Below are 19,593 nucleotides of genomic sequence, written 5' to 3'. Positions count from 1 at the left end.
TGAGTCAACCTTGAGCCCATCAAAACTGAATTATGGGCTGTGGGCAGAATCACTCAGCAATACTGCATTCTAACAGCTTGTTAGAAATGTGTCCATATGGATTTTGGATATTCTTCAATGCTTATCTGGAACATTCTCCCTATTTCCAAGATCAAACTAGCCTCTACTTTGGACATAAACTAATAGAAACAGCTATGCTTTCCTTCCTTCCTAGTTTGCAGTGGACTATTTTATATTTTTTTTTTTTATTGAAACATAGAAACATAGAAGTCTGACAGCAGAAAAAGACCTCATGGTCCATCTAGTCTGCCCTTATACTATTTTCTGTATTTTATCTTAGGATGGATATATGTTTATCCCAGGCATGTTTAAATTCAGTTACTGTGGATTTATCTACCACGTCTGCTGGAAGTTTGTTCCAAGGATCTACTACTCTTTCAGTAAAATAATATTTTCTCATGTTGCTTTTGATCTTTCCCCCAACTAACTTCAGATTGTGTCCCCTTGTTCTTGTGTTCACTTTCCTATTAAAAACACTTCCCTCCTGAACCTTATTTAACCCTTTAATATATTTAAATGTTTCGATCATGTCCCCCCTTTTCCTTCTGTCCTCCAGAGTCCAGACTATACAGATTGAGTTCATTAAGTCTTTCCTGATACGTTTTATGCTTAAGACCTTCCACCATTCTTGTAGCCCGTCTTTGGACCCGTTTAATTTTGTCAATATCTTTTTGTAGGTGAGGTCTCCAGAACTGAACACAGTATTCCAAATGTGGTCTCACCAGCATTCTATATAGCGGGATCATAATCTCCCTCTTCCTGCTTGTTATACCTCTAGCTATGCAGCCAAGCATCCTACTTGCTTTCCCTACCGCCTGACTGCACTGTTCACCCATTTTGAGACTGTCAGAAATCATTACCCCTAAATCCTTTTCTTTTGAAGTATTTGCTAACACAGAACTGCCAATACAATACTCAGATTGAGGATTCCTTTTCCCCAAGTGCATTATTTTACATTTGGAAACATTAAACTGCAGTTTCCATTGCTTTGACCATTTATCTAGTAAAGCTAAATCATTTACCATATTACAGACCCCTCCAGGAATATCAACCCTATTGCACACTTTAGAGTCATCGGCAAATAGGCAAACTTTCCCTACCAAACCTTCCCCTATGTCACTCACAAACATATTAAAAAGAATAGGACCCAGAACAGACCCTTGTGGCACACCGCTTGTAACCTGACTCTGCTCAGAATACTCGCCATTAACAATAACTCTCTGATGTCTATGCTTCAGCCAGCTGCAAATCCATTGAACTATCCAGGGATTAAGTCCAATCTTCACTAATTTATCTATCAGCTCTTTATGTGGAACCATATCAAAGGCTTTGCTGAAGTCCAGGTAGGCAATATCCACGGCACCACCTTCATCCAACACCTTTGTGACATAGTCAAAGAAATCAATGAGATTAGTCTGACATGATTTGCCTTCAGTAAAGCCATGCTGATTTGGGTCCAATAAGTTATTGTTTTTTAGGTGCTGATTTATCCTCTTTTTGAGTAGAGTCTCCATCATTTTAACTACAACTGATGTCAAGCTAACTGGCCTGTAGTTACCAGCTTCTTCTCTACTGCCCTTCTTGTGAATAGGCACAACACTGGCCATTCTCCAATCCTCAGGAACTTCTCCTGTTAACAAGGATTGGTTAAACAAATCAGTCAGGGGGGTAGTAATGACAGATCTGAGTTCTTTAAGAACTCTGGGGTGGATGCCATCTGGACCCATTGCCTTATTTATCTTTAATCGTTCAAGTTCTTCTAAGACATCGGCTTCTAAGATCACTGGAGCTGAATCCGTACAGCTGGAAGCAATGCTATATCCCTCTATAGTATTATTTTGTACGGTGTCTTTTGAGAAAACTGAACAGAAGTAGCTATTGAAATGGTCAGCGATCTCCTTATTCCCATTAATGCATGTATTATTCCCGGTACTAAGTTTCGTGATGCCGCAGTTTTTCTTCTTCTTATCACTAATATATCTGAAGAAGGTTTTATCCCCCTTCTTTACAGATTTGGCAATTTCTTCCTCTTTTGAGGCTTTAGCAGCATATATTATCTGTTTCGCCTCCTTCTGTCTCATTTTATACACCTCCCTATCAGCTATACTTCCAGTCTCTTTATACCTCCTATAGGCAGCCTTTTTTTCATTGACTATAGCCCTTACATCATTGCTAAACCATAGCGGTTTCTTCTTCCTTTTACCTTTAGTTATTTGTCTTACATACAGTCCAGTGGCTTTTAAGATGGCCTTTTTTAATACAGTCCACTGGGTGCATAATTGAGAATTATGATTATGTTTATAGCTTTAATTGTTTCCATTATCTATAAGTTTTCTAGGGATATGTAATGGTGGTAAAGAAATAAGGAAAATAAAATTAATTTTAAAATAGACGGATTGATTCCTAATGGGATACTTTTCTAGACCACATTTTAAACCACTGCAGCCAAACATCCCAAAGTCTTAGAGACCCAAATGGTTCTTTAACCAACAAGTAAAAGATATTGAATTGAAATTCTCTGAGCTATTCTTTCTTTCTTTTTATTTATTTATTTTATTTTATTATTTAGATTTATATGCCGCCCCTCTCCGCAGACTCGGGGCGGCTTTTTGCATCATTTCCTCTGAAGGATTTGTTTCCCCGTAGCTTGAAAGTTTTACAAAATCATTACTAACAATAACAGATAATTAGTCTCTTTGCTAAGTGGCAAAGATTCAGGGAGGTATTGATTAATATTCCCAAACACAAATGATGAGTCAAATGATTTAGTTCTGTAGGTTTGGTGCTGATCCGATCTTGGAAAAAATGCCAGGAAGGTTACAGCTACAGCACATAGATTATTTGCAATTCATCCCCCCCCCCCCCCCAAAAAAAAGTGTGGTCAGAATCATTAGTCTAGCTTTTTTAGTAATTTTATCAGATTTGGCTGATTGTTTTTTCTTTGACTATCTTAAAATTGTTTGAGGCTAGTTTATAAATTTCAATATAAATAAAAAATAATTTTAAGTGTTTTATTGATTGATTGATTGGATTTTTATCCTGCCCCTCTTGGAGGACTCAGGGTGGCTTACAACACGTGAAAAACAATACAATCCTGAAATCCAATAATAATTAAAAACAAACAGTCTAAAACTCCAATTTTCCCGAGTCTGTGGGATCTAACCAGTCGCTGGGACTCATACAGCAGAAGGCGGTCCCACAAGTAATCTGGTCCATTTTACTTGAGAAAACTTATTACACTCTTATTAACTCCACTCCATATTAATGTATACAGGATAGAGCTGCTACAGCCTGGATTTTAAAACTTAAAAAAAAATAGCTTGGTTATAATTATTTTAATATATAGAATAGAACAGAACAGAACTGAATAGAATAACAGTTGGAAGGGACCTTGGAGGTCTTCTAGTCCAACCCCCTACTTCAGATAATCAATATTTGTCCTTAAATCCTGGACTCAGCATTTAATCTGAAAGTCATGGTTTAGACCAGGGCTGTCAAACTGCCAGCCTGCAGGCTGGATGCATCATGTGCTGGCCACGCTCACGCCTGGTTTAGCAAAGGAGAAAAAAGTCCATAATGCTGCTTTGACACCTTTGGTTTAGAAACATCTTCACTGCTAATGATAGAAACCTTATTCAATGGCAAAAGAAAAAGAAAAAAAAGAAAAGAAACTATCCAAGTTATATTTGCTAAAAGATTTTCTTCCTTCCCTCCCAAAAATCTTGCATAATGTACCCATCATTTTATTTAACATCATTTTTTTTCTAATAAAATTTCCCAAACTAACACAAATGCAATGCAAAATCACAAAAAGGAAGCTGTGCATATAGCAGGAAAATAGCTTAATAATTACAGGTTTTTCAAAGTCCTTAAGATCAATAATATGTCCACAAAAGTAAATAGTACAATATTTCTTGAAAAGACCCTCACAGAGGGGAACCCCCCTCTCTCATTTACTACATCAGTACACTGATGTTTCCTATCTACTTTCATCATGTTGTCATATCAAAAACTCATTCCAGTCGAAGTACCATCCAAAGTGCCTTTGTCATACAAATGTGAAGGTTTTATTGTACCAGTTTTCCACAAAGAATGCCACACGTCTCTATTCCTCTTGCGGTGTTTGCGTCTCCGAGCAGCAAAAACTTGTAACAAAGATCACTGGGTAGAACCACACTTCGTAGCCCTTCAGTAGCATCATCTATAACAAAAAGAAGAGTGACATTTACACAGCAGTCTACAGTATGAACTGTTCTCCTATCATATAATCTGAAAAGCACTCAGCAGGCAGTTCGCTGTTTTAGTGTGTGTGTTTAAGTGTTCAGTTTAAGTGTTAAGCTGATCTAAAGATTTTACATCTGACTTATCCTGATCAAAACAGCCTTTTTGGACCTGATCCATCTTTTGTTTCTTTATTGCAAACCAAACATACTAAGAAATGATAAGTGCTGTGGTGGCACGGTGGTTTCAATGCAGTATTGTAGGCTAACGCTGCCCACTGGCAAGAGTTTGATCCAACCGTCTCGAGGTTGACGCTTTTAGAGGTCAGTAAAATAAGGACCCAGACTATTGGGGGAAATATGCTGACTCTGTAAACTGCTTAGTGAGGAATATAAAGCACTGTGAAGTAATATATAAGTCTAAGTCTATGAGTCGCAGTGGCACAAGGGTTAGAATGAGTCTACTTCTGCTGTCTGCCTGCAATTTAGCAGTTCGAATCTAATCAGTCTCAAGGTTGACTCAGTCTTCCATCCTTCCAAGGTTGGTAAAATGAAGACAAAGATTGTTGGGGGCAATATGCTGACTTTGTAAACTGCTTAGAGAGGGTTGTAAAGCACCATGGAGCGGTATATAAGTAAAAGTGCTATTGCTAAGTGCTATTGTTATATAATTATCTATAATACCTATCCAGCTAATAACTTAGAAAAATAAACAATAACAACAAATGTACTTTCTTACTCTGAACGGCACTTAAGGTAGCAGCTGGCTTTAAGGCCCGACTGATTGGAGGAGACTGACTAGCAGAAGCATCACACTTGTTTGCAATTATTTTGGGGAAGGTATTGTTCAGGTGTGGAGCAGATGACAATGTGTTCCCATCAGCTGGCTCTGATGTAACTGAATTATTCTTAGTTTTCTGAACACGAGCTATTTCTTGCTTTTTTAACTGATCTTCGAAGAATTGAAACTGTTCTGTTTCCAGTTGCTGTTTACGGATCTGTGCAATCCGCTTCTTTTCTGCCTCAATTAATTTCTCTTGTTCTATTTTCTTCAGTAACTCAGCTTTGTCTTTGTTCTGGAAAACAGAATACATTAAAAGAGCATGTCGTTAGCTAAAACAGGGTTAATCCAAGTGAGAAGGTGCAATGCATTTAAACAACATTAATCGTAATAGATCTGAATACTTTAATATCCGGTGCATTTATCAAGAACATCTCCAGATATTATAAACATCTGAAGAGTGATGTTACAACATCACTCTGCAGATGTTGATAACTCTAACAGCCCTAGCTTAGCATGGCGAAGATGAGGACAGCTAACAACTGCAAATCAGGAACATTTGGAAGTCTAATGGGTCAAGTTCCTATACTTAACATAGATTTTAAAAGCAAAGGATCTGGATCTGGAAGATGATTAATTCTTTGGACTAGAGATTTTCTCCAGCTTAATTTATTTTGATTATTGAAGTCCCAATAATAGACTGCTAGAATTCAATACCACTCTATGGTCTAAATAATTATTTGCCACCCTCTGACCCATTTTGCAAGTTTCATTAGGTCATATTTATTCAAAACCTTGCCACCATATTTTGTTTGAATTTGAGAAACAAAAAGAAAAACCTGTATCACAAATATATATTAGACAGGTATATCAGGAAAAGACTGTGACCTTAACTAAATCATTAGGCTTATGTGAAATAAATCTGGAGAGTTATACTGCATTTTAGAAAGTTATTTATACAAAATGTTTTAGTCCAACCCCCCCGCTTAGGCAGGAAATCCTACCCCACTTCAGACAAATGGTTATCCAACATCTTCTTAAAAAATTCCAGTGTTGGACCTGAATAACTTCACATACAATTTACACATGCATCAAAAAGAAGCTGTTCTTTGGTGCATATTTCACACTTATTACACATTTTAACTTGTAATGTTTTAGTATTAGAAGAACACTCCATATACAAAAGCAAATACAATCTCACCAACAATATGCTAGGCTACAAAGTCATTTATAATTACCTCTAATAAATATCAACAATAACTCCATCTCCGCAATATTTCAGCAAATAAATCTTCTTGGCATTGACTTTACCTGTTTTCAGTACCAAGGAATATTTTTATTTTCTCAGGCTTTTTCATTTATATCAATATATTAATAATTCATATTTATGATGCACAGAAACCTTTAATTGTTCTAGCTGCTGCTTTTGTTTATTTTACTGTCTATCTTAATGATTAATGAAATACTAATTTTAATTTAATGGGTTATAAATTGCAGTGGAAAAACTTAGTTCTAAAGAAGGGTAGCACAAAATATTAAATTGTAAATAAATAATACAATGTGGATGTCCATGTGCCGCCTCTATGTTGGTTGAGGCAGGCAGGATTCCCTTGAGTACCATTTGTTGGGGGTCAAGGGAAAGGGAGGGTTTTTCCTTCTCTTTCTGCTCAAGATCCCCACGTACAATTGGTGGGCCACTGTGTGACACAGAATGCTGGACTCAATGGGCTTTGGCCCGATTCAGCATGGCTTTTCTTATGTTCTAATGGGGCCCATTAGGCCCCAACTTAAAACCTAATTATTTTCATAGGTTTTAAGCAGCCTCTCTAAAGGAGAACAATTGTAATTTCCAAACAGCGATAAAAACATCTAAGGAAATAAATAATGTATTTAAGAAAATTATATACAGTATTTGGTTCTTCTGTCTGAAATAGAGCATCAAAGATTGGCAAACAAAATCACTGCATTTTCAACAATTGCTGACACTGGAACAAGGATGTCCTTACAATGGAGGGCTTGGGATGTCCTCCGAGTCTTTGGAGAGGGGCAGCATACAAATCTAATAAATTATTATTATTAATAATAATAATAATGGGTAGATGACAATAGATTGTATGTACTCTTATCTCTTACTTATGTATTTATTTTTATTCTGCCTTTATTACTTTTACAAATACAGTGATCCCCCGCTCGTTGCGAGGGTTCCGTTCCAGGAGCCCCCGCAACGAGCGGGTTTTCGCGAAGTAGCGATGCGGAAGTAAAAACACCGTCTGCGCATGTGCAGACGGTGTTTTTACTCCCACAGCGCTAGCGAGGAGCCGAAGATTGAGGACTCAGCTCGGAAGCTGCACGGGTGTTTTAAAAGGTCTCCGCCGGCATGGGGGGCTTCTTAGCACCCCCCCAAACCCGAGTTGGGGGTTCGGGAGGTGGTAGGAAGCCCCCCATGCCGGCGGAGACCTTTTAAAACACCCGTGCAGCTTCCGAGCTGAGTCCTCAAGCCAAGCGCAGAAGTTAGCCTTGAATCCCTTTGAATCCCGCCGCTTCTGCTGGATACGGGCGATGGGGGGGCGAGCTGCCACAGCCCCTGGCTTCCGCGTTGCTCGTCCCACCCACCGCCCGTATCCAGCAGAAGCTGCTGGATTCAAAGTGCTGCTGGGAGCCGCAGGCGAAAGGAGCTCGGGCATCGGAGCGCGGCGCCAGGCATTGTTCTCCGGACCCCGCCCGCTCAGCCCCGCGGCGGCCCTTTCCCTCTCCAGGCTGCGGGCGGGGTCCGGAGAACAATGCCCGAGCTCCTTTCGCCTGCGGCTCCCAGCCCACCGCCTGTCTCCTGCTGCCCGGTTTAGCCAGGACACGAGCGGCGAAATGACTTGGAGGAATGTGAAGATGAAACCGGCCGGTTTCAGCTTCACATTCCTCCAAGTCATTTCGCCGCTCGTGTCCTGGCTAAACCGGGCAGCAGGAGACAGGCTTTGAGTTTTGGCTGCGGGGGGAGAAGTAGGACTTTCCTAACTCCCTCGCCCCGCAGCCAAAACTCAAAGCCTGTCTCCAACGCGCGCTACGATTTTCCGGGCGAGCCAGGCTCAGCGGATCAAGGCAGCCGCTTGGGCCGAGAGGAGCCGGCCTTGATCCGCTGAGCCTGGCTGGCCCGGAAGATCGTAGCGCGCGTTGGCGGATCAAGGCCGGCTCCTCTCGGCCCAAGCGGCTGCCTTCCGTCACTGAGCCTGGGGTCCCGCGCCCCGGATCGGGTGGCTGCTGCTTTGCAAAGAGGCGCTTTTTTCCCTCCCAGCCCCGCGTGCAGATCCCGCGCGGCTTTTGTGTGTGTGTGTTTGTGATCTTTCCACGCGCTTTTGCGAGTTGTGCAAATTGGCGCTTTCGCTTCTTCCCCGCGCTCGGCTTCCTCCTTTTTTATTCCTTTGTTTGCCGGCGGCTCCAGGGCGCCCGCCGGGCCCGGCTTGCTTTGACCTCTCCCGGGCGGCCTCGGCATCCTTGGCGGCGAGCGGGGATCTTCCCCCCGCGAACGCAGGCAGGTGGTTGCGCGTGGCGCCCCGGGCTTTTTTAGGGGGGGTGTTTTTTATCCCCGTCTGCACCGGCTTTGCCAGGCTGCGATCGGGCGCTTGGAAGGGGAAGAGAAGCGTTGACAGACGCGGCGAACTTCCAGGGCTGGGGGTTTTTTATTTGCGCCCCGAGGGAGGAAGAGCCCCCGAAGTGACCCGCAGGAGCCGGGCGAAGCGGGCAGGCGGCGATCGCAAGACGCCGGCTTGGCTGCCGGGCTTTTCCGCCGGCACCTGAAGTGGAGCCCCCTTGGCCAAGCGCTCTGGGCGGCCGTCGCATCGGGCAGCCCGGGAGACCCCCGTCCGGCGCGCTACGATCTGGTCCCGCCCGATCCTCCTCCCTGAGGCAGCTCGCCCTCCCATGGCCGCTTCCTCCACCCTCTATTGCAAGTCCTCGCCACCGCAGCCAACGCGCGCTGCGATCTTCAAGCTGCCTTCCGTGACTGAGCCTGGCTGGCCCGGAAGATCGTAGCGCGCGTTGGCTGCAGCGGCGAGCGAAGCCAAGCCGGCAGCAATGTCGCCGCCGGTGCAGCCAACGCGCGCTACGATCTTCCGGGCCAGCCAGGCTCAGTCACGGAAGGCAGCTGCTTGGCCCGGGATGCTGGGCCGAAAGGAGCCGGGCTTGAAGATCGCAGCGCGCGTTGGCTGCGGTGGCGAGGGCTTGCAATAGAGGGTGGAGGAAGCGGCCATGGGAGGGCGAGCTGCCTCAGGGAGGAGGATCGGGCGGGACCAGGTGGGGGCTGGAATTTCTCCGCCAGGGCGAAGGGCGGGCGAGCGGGTGCTGGGGAGGGCTTCTCGCCCTCCCGACAGCAAGAGGGGGGAGCGAACGGCGTGGGCAGGCGAAGGGCGGGCGAGCGGCAGCGAGGAGTTTGCGTGGGCGGTGGGGAAACTCCTCGCTGACGCCAGCAAGAGGGGGAAGACCCAGGGAAGCCGCTGCCATCTACGCATGCGTGCAGGGCACGCATGCGTAGATGGTATTTTTGACTTCCGGGTTGAAAAATAGCGAAGTACCCTGTTCGCAATGGTTGGGGACGCAATAAACGGGGGATCACTGTAATACAAACTCAAGGCAGCGGACATTGTCAACACTTGTTCCTCCTCCTGTAAATAATAATAATAACAACAACCCTGCGATGTGAGTTGGGTTCAGATACAGAGAGTGACTGGTCCAAAGTCACCCAGTTGGCTTTCATGGCTAAGGCCCAACATCACGGTCTCCCAATTTCTAATAAAGATGTACAACCTCAATGTACAATCACAATTGAGCCCAAAATTTAAGTTGTTAAATGATAAATTTGTTAAGTGAGTTTTGCCCCATTTTATGACTTCTCTCGCCTTTGGTTAAGTGAATCACTGGAGTTCTTAAATAATAACATGGTTGTTAAGTGAATCTGGATTTCCCATGGACTTTGCTTGTCAAAAGATCGCAAAAGGTGAAACAAATGACACCTGGATACTGCAACCATCATAAATGACAATCTCATTCCCACAGACATTACACAAAAAGGACTAGTATGTGGTGGGATGAGAAGTGGGGGATTTTCAGGAGCACCATAGGGGGGTGGCAGTACATTTCAGGAGAGAAACCTAATCAAGAGACTATTCAATTTCAAGATATGTAGGGGTGGTTGGAAGAGATTCAAAATAGCCATCCTAGAATCCTAAGATACATCTATTAGTTTAGAAGATATGGCTTTAGTCTGGCAAGATTCTGTCTCTTAAATGTAACCAAATAAAGAACTGGACTCAACAGGATTTCATTGTTTTGTCTCTGAGCTTGGCCTCTGAGCTTAGCATCATTCAATGGAAGATGTTGGCGCTTCAAGATCTAACAACACTTTCCAGCAGGCCACATCAACTTTCTTTATCACTTTCTTTATTATTTTAAAGGCAAAAGTAGTCACTTTGCGTAAACCAAAATGAACGATAAGAGTTTTAAAATTGTTATTTAGTTTATAGTGGCTTTCACCACATAAATTTATAATTTTGCTTTGGCACTGCTATTCAGATAATGTATTAGAGAATTTATATTTATCTATATAGCTAAAAAGTAAAAGGTACCTTATCTTGCATATATTCCTGGTATTCTGCATTGTATTTCTTTAACAACTCTTTCTTCAATTCATCAGTCCTTGGAAATGCTACATCCTTCAGTTTCTTTGTTAGAGAGAAAATAAGAGAAATAAAATGCAATTTTATACACATATACATGCACACAAACATATGCAAACACACACATAAATACTTCTGCTGCTTCCTGTGCTGAATAGCATAATCCTACAGGTAAAATAAATGATTTACTAGTATAGTATTAAATTATTTAAAAAAATTATAAAAACATTATATGTAGGCTAGAAACTAGGAGACTGTGAATTCTATTCCCACCTTATTGATGAAAACCAGCTGGGTGATTTTGAGCGGCATACAAATCCAATAAATAATAATAATAATAATAATAATAATAATAATAATAATAATGATCAAAATTCAGACATTTGTGAACTGATTCATAAGTATGACAGTTGCAATGTCCTGGGGTGGTGTGAACACCTTTTGTGATCATCTGGCAAGCAAATGGGGAAGCCAGATTCATTTAACCAAGTGTGTCACTAACTTAACTGCAATGATTCACTTAACTTACACGTTGTGGCATGTAAGATTATAAAATGGAGCCAAATTCACTTAACAAGTCTCACTTAGCAACAGAGAGTTTGGGGTCAATTGTGGTCCTAAGTCAAGAACTACCTGCATTCTACTTTTGAGTAATAGACAAAATATTCCTCAGATTATAGATTGCCAACTTTCAGAATTTGTCCTTAATGCTTTTTAAAAAACACAACAACCCTCGAGCATAAAAAAAATCAGTTCCTACTCTGTTATTATTAATTATTATTAATAGTAAATAATTAATAATTAATAATAATAATCATTATTATTTTATTCACAAAATAGGTATTGATTGCTTACTTGAACGCCTCTTCTCGTACGCTGAGCGCGTACAGCAGTCACGTGGGTTGCTCGCTGTCCAATCCACAGAGGACCGAGCCTGTCTTAAAAGATTGCTGGATCTACCCCTTCCCCAGAATTTGCGAATCCGTAGATTTAGGCTCGAAAAGTGGTGGCTCCAACAGTGCTCTACTCTCATAGATAAGAAAAGAAGGACAAAAGGCACAACCATAGTCAGAAGTACATAGGCAGGGAAGTGACTGCTGTACCTGCTCAGCGTACAAGAGGCATTCATGTAAGCAATCAACGCCTATTCTCTGTACTGAAGGAGCGGGGCCAGCAGTCACGTGGGACATACCCAATAGATGTGTCCCTAGGGAGGGATTAGTTGGCTATCATGAGAGATAACGGATTGGAGGACTCTTCTGCCGAAGGCAGCATCCACTGAAGCATAAGAGTCGATTTTATAGTGCCTTATGAAGGAGTTGGGAGAGGCCCATGTGGCTGCCTTGCAGACTTCTTCCAAAGGGACTTGAATTGCCCAAGCTGCTGTTGTAGCTGCACTTCTTGTAGAATGTGTTGTGATGCCTCGCGGAACATTGAGGGATGTTGACTCATAAGCCTTGGAGATTGTCCCTCAGATCCAATGGCCTAATACAGTGGACGAGACCTTGGCCCCCAGAGATCTGGGGTGGAAGGCTACGAATAAAGCTTCTGATGTACGAAAGGTCCTGGTTCGTTGGATATAAATCCACAGAGCTCTAGTTAGATCCAAAGTGTGCCATCTGACGGAGAGATGGTGCTTTTGGTTGGAGCAGAAGAAAGGCAATACAATATCCTGGGATCTGTGGAGCATGGAAATGACCTTTGGTAGAAAGATGGGGTCCAATCGAAGGACTATTTTGTCCGGATGGAATTGGCATAAGTCCTGGTGAAAGGAACGAGACGCTAGCTCAGAGATGCATCTGGTGGAGGTGATTGCCACCAGGAATGCTACCTTGTAGGACAGGTGTCTGAAGGAAGCAGAACTTAGTGGTTCCTATGGTGCTTGAGTAAGAGAGTGCAGTACTCCCCGGATAGTGTTGGCTGAGATGAAAGCCTTTCATGAGGAAGGACACGATCCTGTGAATGGGGATACACAAGGGAGAGAAGCCTTCCTGTGTACACCACTGGTGGAATTTAGACCAGGTGTGGTCATAGATCCTGTTGGTAGATATTCTTCTAGATTTTAGGATCACTTCCACGGCATTGATTGGCTTGGTTGACTCCTCTGTTGACCCCGTGTTTTGGGCTATCAGGCCAGCAGACTGGCATCTGTGGTGATGGTAAACTAGTCTGGAATCCTGAATAGGGATCCTTTGTCCAGGGCAGAGGAAGTCCACCATGAGAGGGATCTCAAGATGACAGGAGGAACGAGAATGGAGCATGCCGAGTGGCTGGTTCCTGCTCTTTGGAATGGCAACAAGAGTCATTGGAGTTCCCTGGAATGAAGACGTGCCCAGGGAATGATGCCAATACAGGACACCATCTTTCCCAGTAGGGAAGATAGGGAGGCGATGGAGACCTTTCTTTGGGACCTAATTTGAGAGATAAGCTCTTTGATGCTGATCTTCCTTTCAGTAGAAAGTAAAACCTGAGATAGGCGGGAATCAATGACTGCCCCCAGGTGCTGAAGGGAAGTAGAAGGATGAAGCTGACTTTTTTTGATGTTGATGGAGAAACCATGCTCCTGTAGAATAGACATGGATAACTGAAGATCTGTACGTGTGCCCCCTTTGGAGGGACTGTGAACTAAAATGTCATCTAAATAACACAAAATATTCTGGTTCCGGTGGGGGAGCAAGGAGGAGGGTGGAGTTGCTGCTCCACCGGACTACGGTGGGTAACATCAAAGATATAGGAAATGGCAGTTTAAATTCGAGCTAAGACTTACATTTCCTGGAAGGTGAGCACTTGCTGCCCAGGAGGACTCTCATTCTCTGTTCCCCTGTGCTCCGTATCCCTTTCTGTTCCTGGAGTTTGTGGCATGGTCGGCCGGGCTTCGGAAAATGGCGACCACAAAACAGGCTAAGCTGCCTGTCATTTGCGGCGCCGCAGCGTGTTGACTGTTGCCTCCTCTTGTTGCTGCTTGCATTCGGGAGGACAGAGGACAGAGGGGACAGAGGGAAGCTTGGAGTCCCAGTGGGGGGTGGCCTTGCGCCCACCCTAGGAGGATTTCGTTGCCCCCTGCTCTGCAGCGTTTGTTTTTGGAATATCTTTGCCGCGGAGATTTGCCGCCGAGATCCCATTGTGGAATTGGAATTGGAGAGGACAGAGAGGGGTTTAGAGCCCCAGAGGAAGGAACCTTGTGCCCAACCCAGGAAGAGCCCGTTGCCCCCTGCTCCGCGGCATTTGCTCTGTATTATTTTCACCATGGAGATTCTGTTGTGGAATCAGCTGGGGCTCGGAAAATGGCGGCCGCCAGCTAGAATAAAGCTGCCTGCAGTCTGAGACTGAGAGACCGAGAGGCTGAATAGAGTTACCGAGGCAGCCAAATTGAAGCAGCCAGACCCACCGGACAACCCGGACTGACCTGAGACGCCGGAACACTGAATGGTGGGAGTGTTCAACATCGGAGGACCAGCCAGGTGGGGAGCTGCATGATGAGGAGAGAGAGGAGAAGGAGGTCTACGGGAAAATGAGGAGACTGAGGAAGAGAATATTATGAACATCAATGGATCAGACTGTGGTTGCGCGGAGGCTTTGGATATTGCTGGGAAAACGGTGGACTGGGAATGTTAACTTATAAGAATGATGGTCATGTGATGCTGCTGGACGAGCAGGAGTTGGAGGTGTTGCCCAAGCAGCGGAACTATTGGAAACCAATGGAGGGCCGACCAGTGTGGTCTGGAGGTACTGTAACAGCAGATGGGACAGGAGAGAAGGAAAGATCTGGAAACACTGGCATTAAGGAACTTGAGAGACAGGGTAATTAATAATCAGTATACCCTGGACATGGACACACACACCCTTTTCTCTGGCAGGGGGAGGGATATTGAATGATCCTAGACTCTGAACAACCTTTGACTCTACCATCTGAGAACTTAGCACTTTTGCTTCTTGCTGTTGACTTGATCTATTTTAATGAACTGAACTACTGCACTTTTACCTATATTTTGTATATTTTCTATTTTTATTTTTATTTATTTTATTAGTGTTTTAATTATTAGTGTTTTTAATTATTATTAATTTATATTTTAATTAAATTATTGGGGGGTTTCTTAAAATGATGCATAATTGGGATGGATGTAGTTTGCATGGAATGAATGATTGGTATGGATGGGATGGGTGGGGTTACAATATGGATGAGGTGAATTGGAATGATGTAAATGATATAGTTGGCCTACATGGCGCTGGAGAGGCAGGAGGGGGGAAGGACACCTATCTCTGGGGTGTCAGAGGGTCAGAATATTCCGGTGTTGCTGGGGAGAGGCAGATATGGCAGGAGCCACGGAGCTAAATGTTCCAGGGGAAGGAGGGATCACTGCTTAATAACGATCCCGTGTTCCGGCTCCGTGAGCTCAACCCAGAATACTGGTGACGAGTGTAATTCTGGCACTGGGCTCAAGCTGCTGCTACTCAATGCCAGGTCGGTGGTAAATAAAGCTCTCCTCATCCAGGATTTGATCCTGGATGAGGAGGCCGACCTGGCATGTGTATCTGAAATCTGGCTGGGCCCGTAGGGAGGAGTTCCTCTCTCTGAAATCTGCCCAGCCAGGTTTCAGATATGGCATCAGCCTCGACCCCAGGGAAGGTGGGGAGGACTGGCTATTATAGCCAGGGAGAGCCTTTGCCTGCGTAGACTCGTTGCTCCAGAGATTGCGGGTTGCGAGTCCCTCCTGGTGAAGTTGGACTTAGGGGATCAGGTGGGCTTGTTTCTCACGTACCTGCCTCCTAGCTGTGTGTCACAAGCCCTGCCTGTGCTACTTGAGGAGGTAGCCGGGTTAGCGGTGGGGTTCCCCAGACTTATTGTCTTGGGGGGACTTTAACCTGCCGTCACTCGGCGAAACCTCTGGACTGGCACAGGAGTTCATGGCCACCATGACAGCCATGGACCTGACCCAAGTAGTACAAGGTCCGACTCATTAGGGGGGGCACGCACCCAACATGGTATTCCTCTCTGAGCAACTGAGTAACGGTCTGAGACTAAGGAGCTTAGAAGTGTTGCCTTTGTCATGGTCAGACCATTTTCTACTGTGGCTTGACTTCCTGGCTCCAATCCTTCCCCGCAGGGAGGAGGAACCAATTAGGTTGTTCCGCCCCAGACACCTTATGGATCCAGAGGGCTTTCAGAAGGCACTTGGGGTTATTCCAGATGCACTCGTCCAGGTGCAGTTCGACAGAGTCTCTTGCTGAGGCCTGGAACAAGGCTGCAGCGGAGGCCCTTGACCAGATTGCGTCGTTGCGACCTCTCTGCGACACTAGACCCCATAGAGCTCCATGGTTCAACGTGGAGCTCCGGGAGTTGAAACGCCAGAAGAGACGTCTGGAGAAGCGATGGAGGAAGAGTAAGTCTGAATCCGATCGAACACTTGTAAGAGCTCATATTAAGACTTACAAAGTGGCGCTCAAGGAGGCAAAATGCGCGTATCATACCACCTTGATTGCATCAGCGGAATTCTGCCCATCCACTCTGTTTAGGGTGACCCGTTTCCTTCTTAACCAGGGGGGAGTTGGGGAGCCCTTGCAGAGCAGTGCCGAGGATTTTAACACATTTTTCGCTGATAAAATCGCTCAGATCTGGGCAGAGCTTGACTCCAATTAACAGAGTCGAGTGACAATGAGTCAGTCGAGGTGACTGGGGCCCATACTTGTTCATCTGTCTGGGAAGAGTTTGATCTGGTGACACTTGATGAAATCGACAAGGCCATTGGAGCTGTGAGTTCCGCCACCTGCTTAGTGGATCCGTGTCCCTCCTGGCTGGTTTCGGCCAGCAGGGAAGTGACACGGAGCTGGGTCCAGGAGATTGTCAATGCTTCTTTGGGGAGGGGGTCCTTTACGGATCCCTAAAAGGAGGCACCTGGACCCAGCCATTCTTAACAACTACCGACCAGTCTCCAACCTTCCCTTTATGGGGAAGGTTGTTGAGAAGGTGGTGGCGCTCCAACTGCAGCAGTCCTTGGAAGAAGCCGATTATCTAGGCCCTCAACAGTCAGGATTCAGGCCCGGCTACAGCACGAAAACTGCTTTGGTCGCGTTGATGGATGATCTCTGGCGGGCCCGGGACAGAGGTTTATCCTCTGTCCTGGTGCTTCTTGACCTCTCAGCGGCTTTCGATACCATCAACCATGGTATCCTTCTGCACCGACTGGAGGGGTTGGGAGTGGGAGGCACTGTCCTTCAGTGGTTCTCCTCCTACCTCTCCGGTTGGTCGCAGTCGGTGTTAGTGGTGGGTCAGAGGTCAACCTCTAGGCTTCTCCCTTGTGGAGTGCCTCAGGGATTGGTCCTCTTCCCCCTGCTATTTAATATCTACATAAAACCGTTGGGTGAGAACATCCAAGGGCATGGGGTGAGGTATCATCAGTATGTAGATGATACCCAGTTGTACATCTCCACCCCATGTCCAGTCAACGAAGTAGTGGAAGTGATGTGTCGGTGCCTGGAGACTGTTGGGGTCTGGATGGGTGTCAACAGACTCAAACTCAACCCTGATAAGATGGAGTGGCTGTCAGTTTTGCCTCCCAGGGGCAATTCTGTCTGTCCGTCCATCACCCGGGGGGGAGTCATTGACCCCCTCAGAGAGGGTCCGCAACTTGGGCGTCCTCCTCGATCCACAGCTCACATTAGACAAACATCTTTCAGCTGTGGCGAGGGGGGCGTTTGCGGCCCTATCTGGACCAGGAGTCACTACTCACAGTCACTCATGCCCTCATCACCTCGAAGCTCGACTACTGTAATGCTCTCTACATGGGGATACCTTTGAAAAGTGTTCGGAAACTTCAGATCGTGCAGAATGCAGCTGCGAGAGCAATCATGGGCTTCCCCAAATATGCCCATGTTACACCAACACTCCGCAGTCTCCGGTCACAATTCAAAGTGTTGGTCATGACCTATAAAGCCCTTCATGGCACCGGACCAGATTATCTCCTGGACCGCCTTCTGCCGCACGAATCCCAGCGACCAGTTAGGTCCCAAAGAGTGGGCCTTCTCCGAGTCCTGTCAACTAAACAATGTCGTTTGGTGGGACCCAGGGGAAGAGCCTTCTCTGTGGCGGCCCCAGCTCTTTGGAACCAACTCCCCCCAGAGATTAGAATTGCCCCTTGCCTCCTCGCCTTTCGTAAGCTCCTTAAAACCCACCTCTGCCATCAGGCATGGGGGAACTGAGATATTCTTTCCCCCTAGGCCTTTACAATTTATGCATGGTATGTTTGTATGTATGTATGTTTGGTTTTATAATAAGGGTTTTTTAGTTGTTTTAGTATTGGATTGTTACATGCTGTTTTTATCATTGCCACCCCGAGTCCACGGAGAGGGGTGGCATACAAATCCAATAAATAAATAAATAATAAATGAATGGAGGTAGCCCGGATATGAGCCGCCAAGGAGCCCAAGACCTTAGTAAAGACTCAAGGGGCCAAGGACAGGCTGAAAGGCATGGCCCTGTACTGGTAGTGTTTGCCCTGGAAGGCAAAGCGGAGGAATTATCTGTGGCCCTTTAAAATGGGAATATGGAGATAAGCCTCCGTAAGGTCTAAGGAAGACATGAAGTCCCCAGGGTGAATGGATGCCAGGATAGAAGATAAGGAATGCATCTTGAATTTTCTGTATTTAATGTACTGGTTTAATCTTTTAAGATCCAAAATGGCTCTCCATCCTCCGGAGGTCTTAGGAACCATGAAGAGGATGGAGTAGAAACCAAGTCCTCTCTGAGAGGATGGAATTGGCTGGCTAGCCCTGATAGTAAGCAGATGTTGGATCGCCTCCTCCATGCAGAGACGGGAGGAAGGGATCTAGGAGAAGGTCAAGAGATAAAATGTTTGGAGGGAATGGAGATAAACTCCAATTGAAACCCCCATTTAACTGTGGAAATAACCCAGGGGTCCTTACAGGTACAGTGTCAGCTGGAAGCGAACCAGGCCAAGCGACCCCCCATTGGGGATAGAGTGGTCATTACCACCTGGACCTTTTTGAGGCCCTTGAGGAGGAGGAGCCTCTTTGATATTGAGACCCTCTGCCCTTGGGGTTCCTGTCTGATTGGGAACAAAAGCGGGAATTAGACTGACCTGAGTTCCTTTGAAATGCGAACCCCTGATCTTGTTGGCAATTGGACTGCCGAAAGGGCTGAAGCGTTTTAGTAGTCTTCTTGGTAGTACGACCCAGGATTTTCTTCTTATCAGTGGTTTCTGTAAGTAGAAGATCAAGTAAATCACCAAATAATAGCTTACGATTTAGAGGACCCAAGGAGCTGCCACTTCTGCCTCACTGCCGCTTGCCAAGGGTGGAGCCAGAGAAGACTCCTGGCTACTGTTGAGGCAGCCACCGATTTTGCCGGAAATCTAGAGGATTGCAGGGTGGTGTCTGCTACATACTGGGCCGCTGCGAAGACCTTGCTGAGGTCCTGCTGGCCCCTCAAGTCATCGGGAGGAATATGCTGTTGAAGTTGTTGTAACCACAGAAGCATGGCTCTAGTAAAGAAGGATGCTGACGCTGCGCATTTAATAGCCCAAGTGTCAGCAAGGAAACATTTCTTGAGCATTTGCTCCAGATGTTTGTCTTCCAGCTTTAAGACTTCTTCTGCCTCGCCAGGCATGGCTGCTGCAGAGTGCAGGGTCTTGACCGGCTCATCTGCCTTGGGAAAAATAAGAAGATCCTCATAAGAAGGTGAGACTTTGTACAGTTTCTTATCTTTGGAGGAGGGATTAGAACCCAAGGTTGGGGAATCCCACTGTTTCAACAAAGCATCCTTGAATAGTTTAGGCATGGGGATGACCTCAGTATCTTCCTGCTCCTCCATGAAGAAGGGAAGATTTGCTTCTTGTGGAGCTGCAGAAGTCGG

At 45.4% G+C, this 19,593-nt stretch overlaps 1 protein-coding gene across 5 annotated transcripts in view; it reads right to left on the bottom strand.

Annotated features, from left to right (window-relative positions):
* STAMBPL1 (STAM binding protein like 1) overlaps positions 1 to 19,593 on the bottom strand; it is a 65,441-nt gene that overhangs the window by 8,286 nt on the left and 37,562 nt on the right. For all 5 annotated transcript variants that reach the window (XM_070752311.1, XM_070752313.1, XM_070752314.1 and 2 more), the window contains exons 5-7: positions 10,674 to 10,769; positions 5,020 to 5,356; positions 4,137 to 4,261 (exon numbers count right to left, since the gene is read on the bottom strand). In XM_070752311.1, the coding sequence (XP_070608412.1) occupies positions 4,137 to 4,261; positions 5,020 to 5,356; positions 10,674 to 10,769 (558 nt within the window). The remainder of the gene's footprint in view (positions 1 to 4,136; positions 4,262 to 5,019; positions 5,357 to 10,673; positions 10,770 to 19,593) is intronic.

Source organism: Erythrolamprus reginae, chromosome 5 (genome assembly GCF_031021105.1).
Source record: "Erythrolamprus reginae isolate rEryReg1 chromosome 5, rEryReg1.hap1, whole genome shotgun sequence".
Taxonomy (NCBI): domain Eukaryota; kingdom Metazoa; phylum Chordata; class Lepidosauria; order Squamata; family Dipsadidae; genus Erythrolamprus; species Erythrolamprus reginae.
This window is presented reverse-complemented; position numbering and strand designations above follow the sequence as displayed.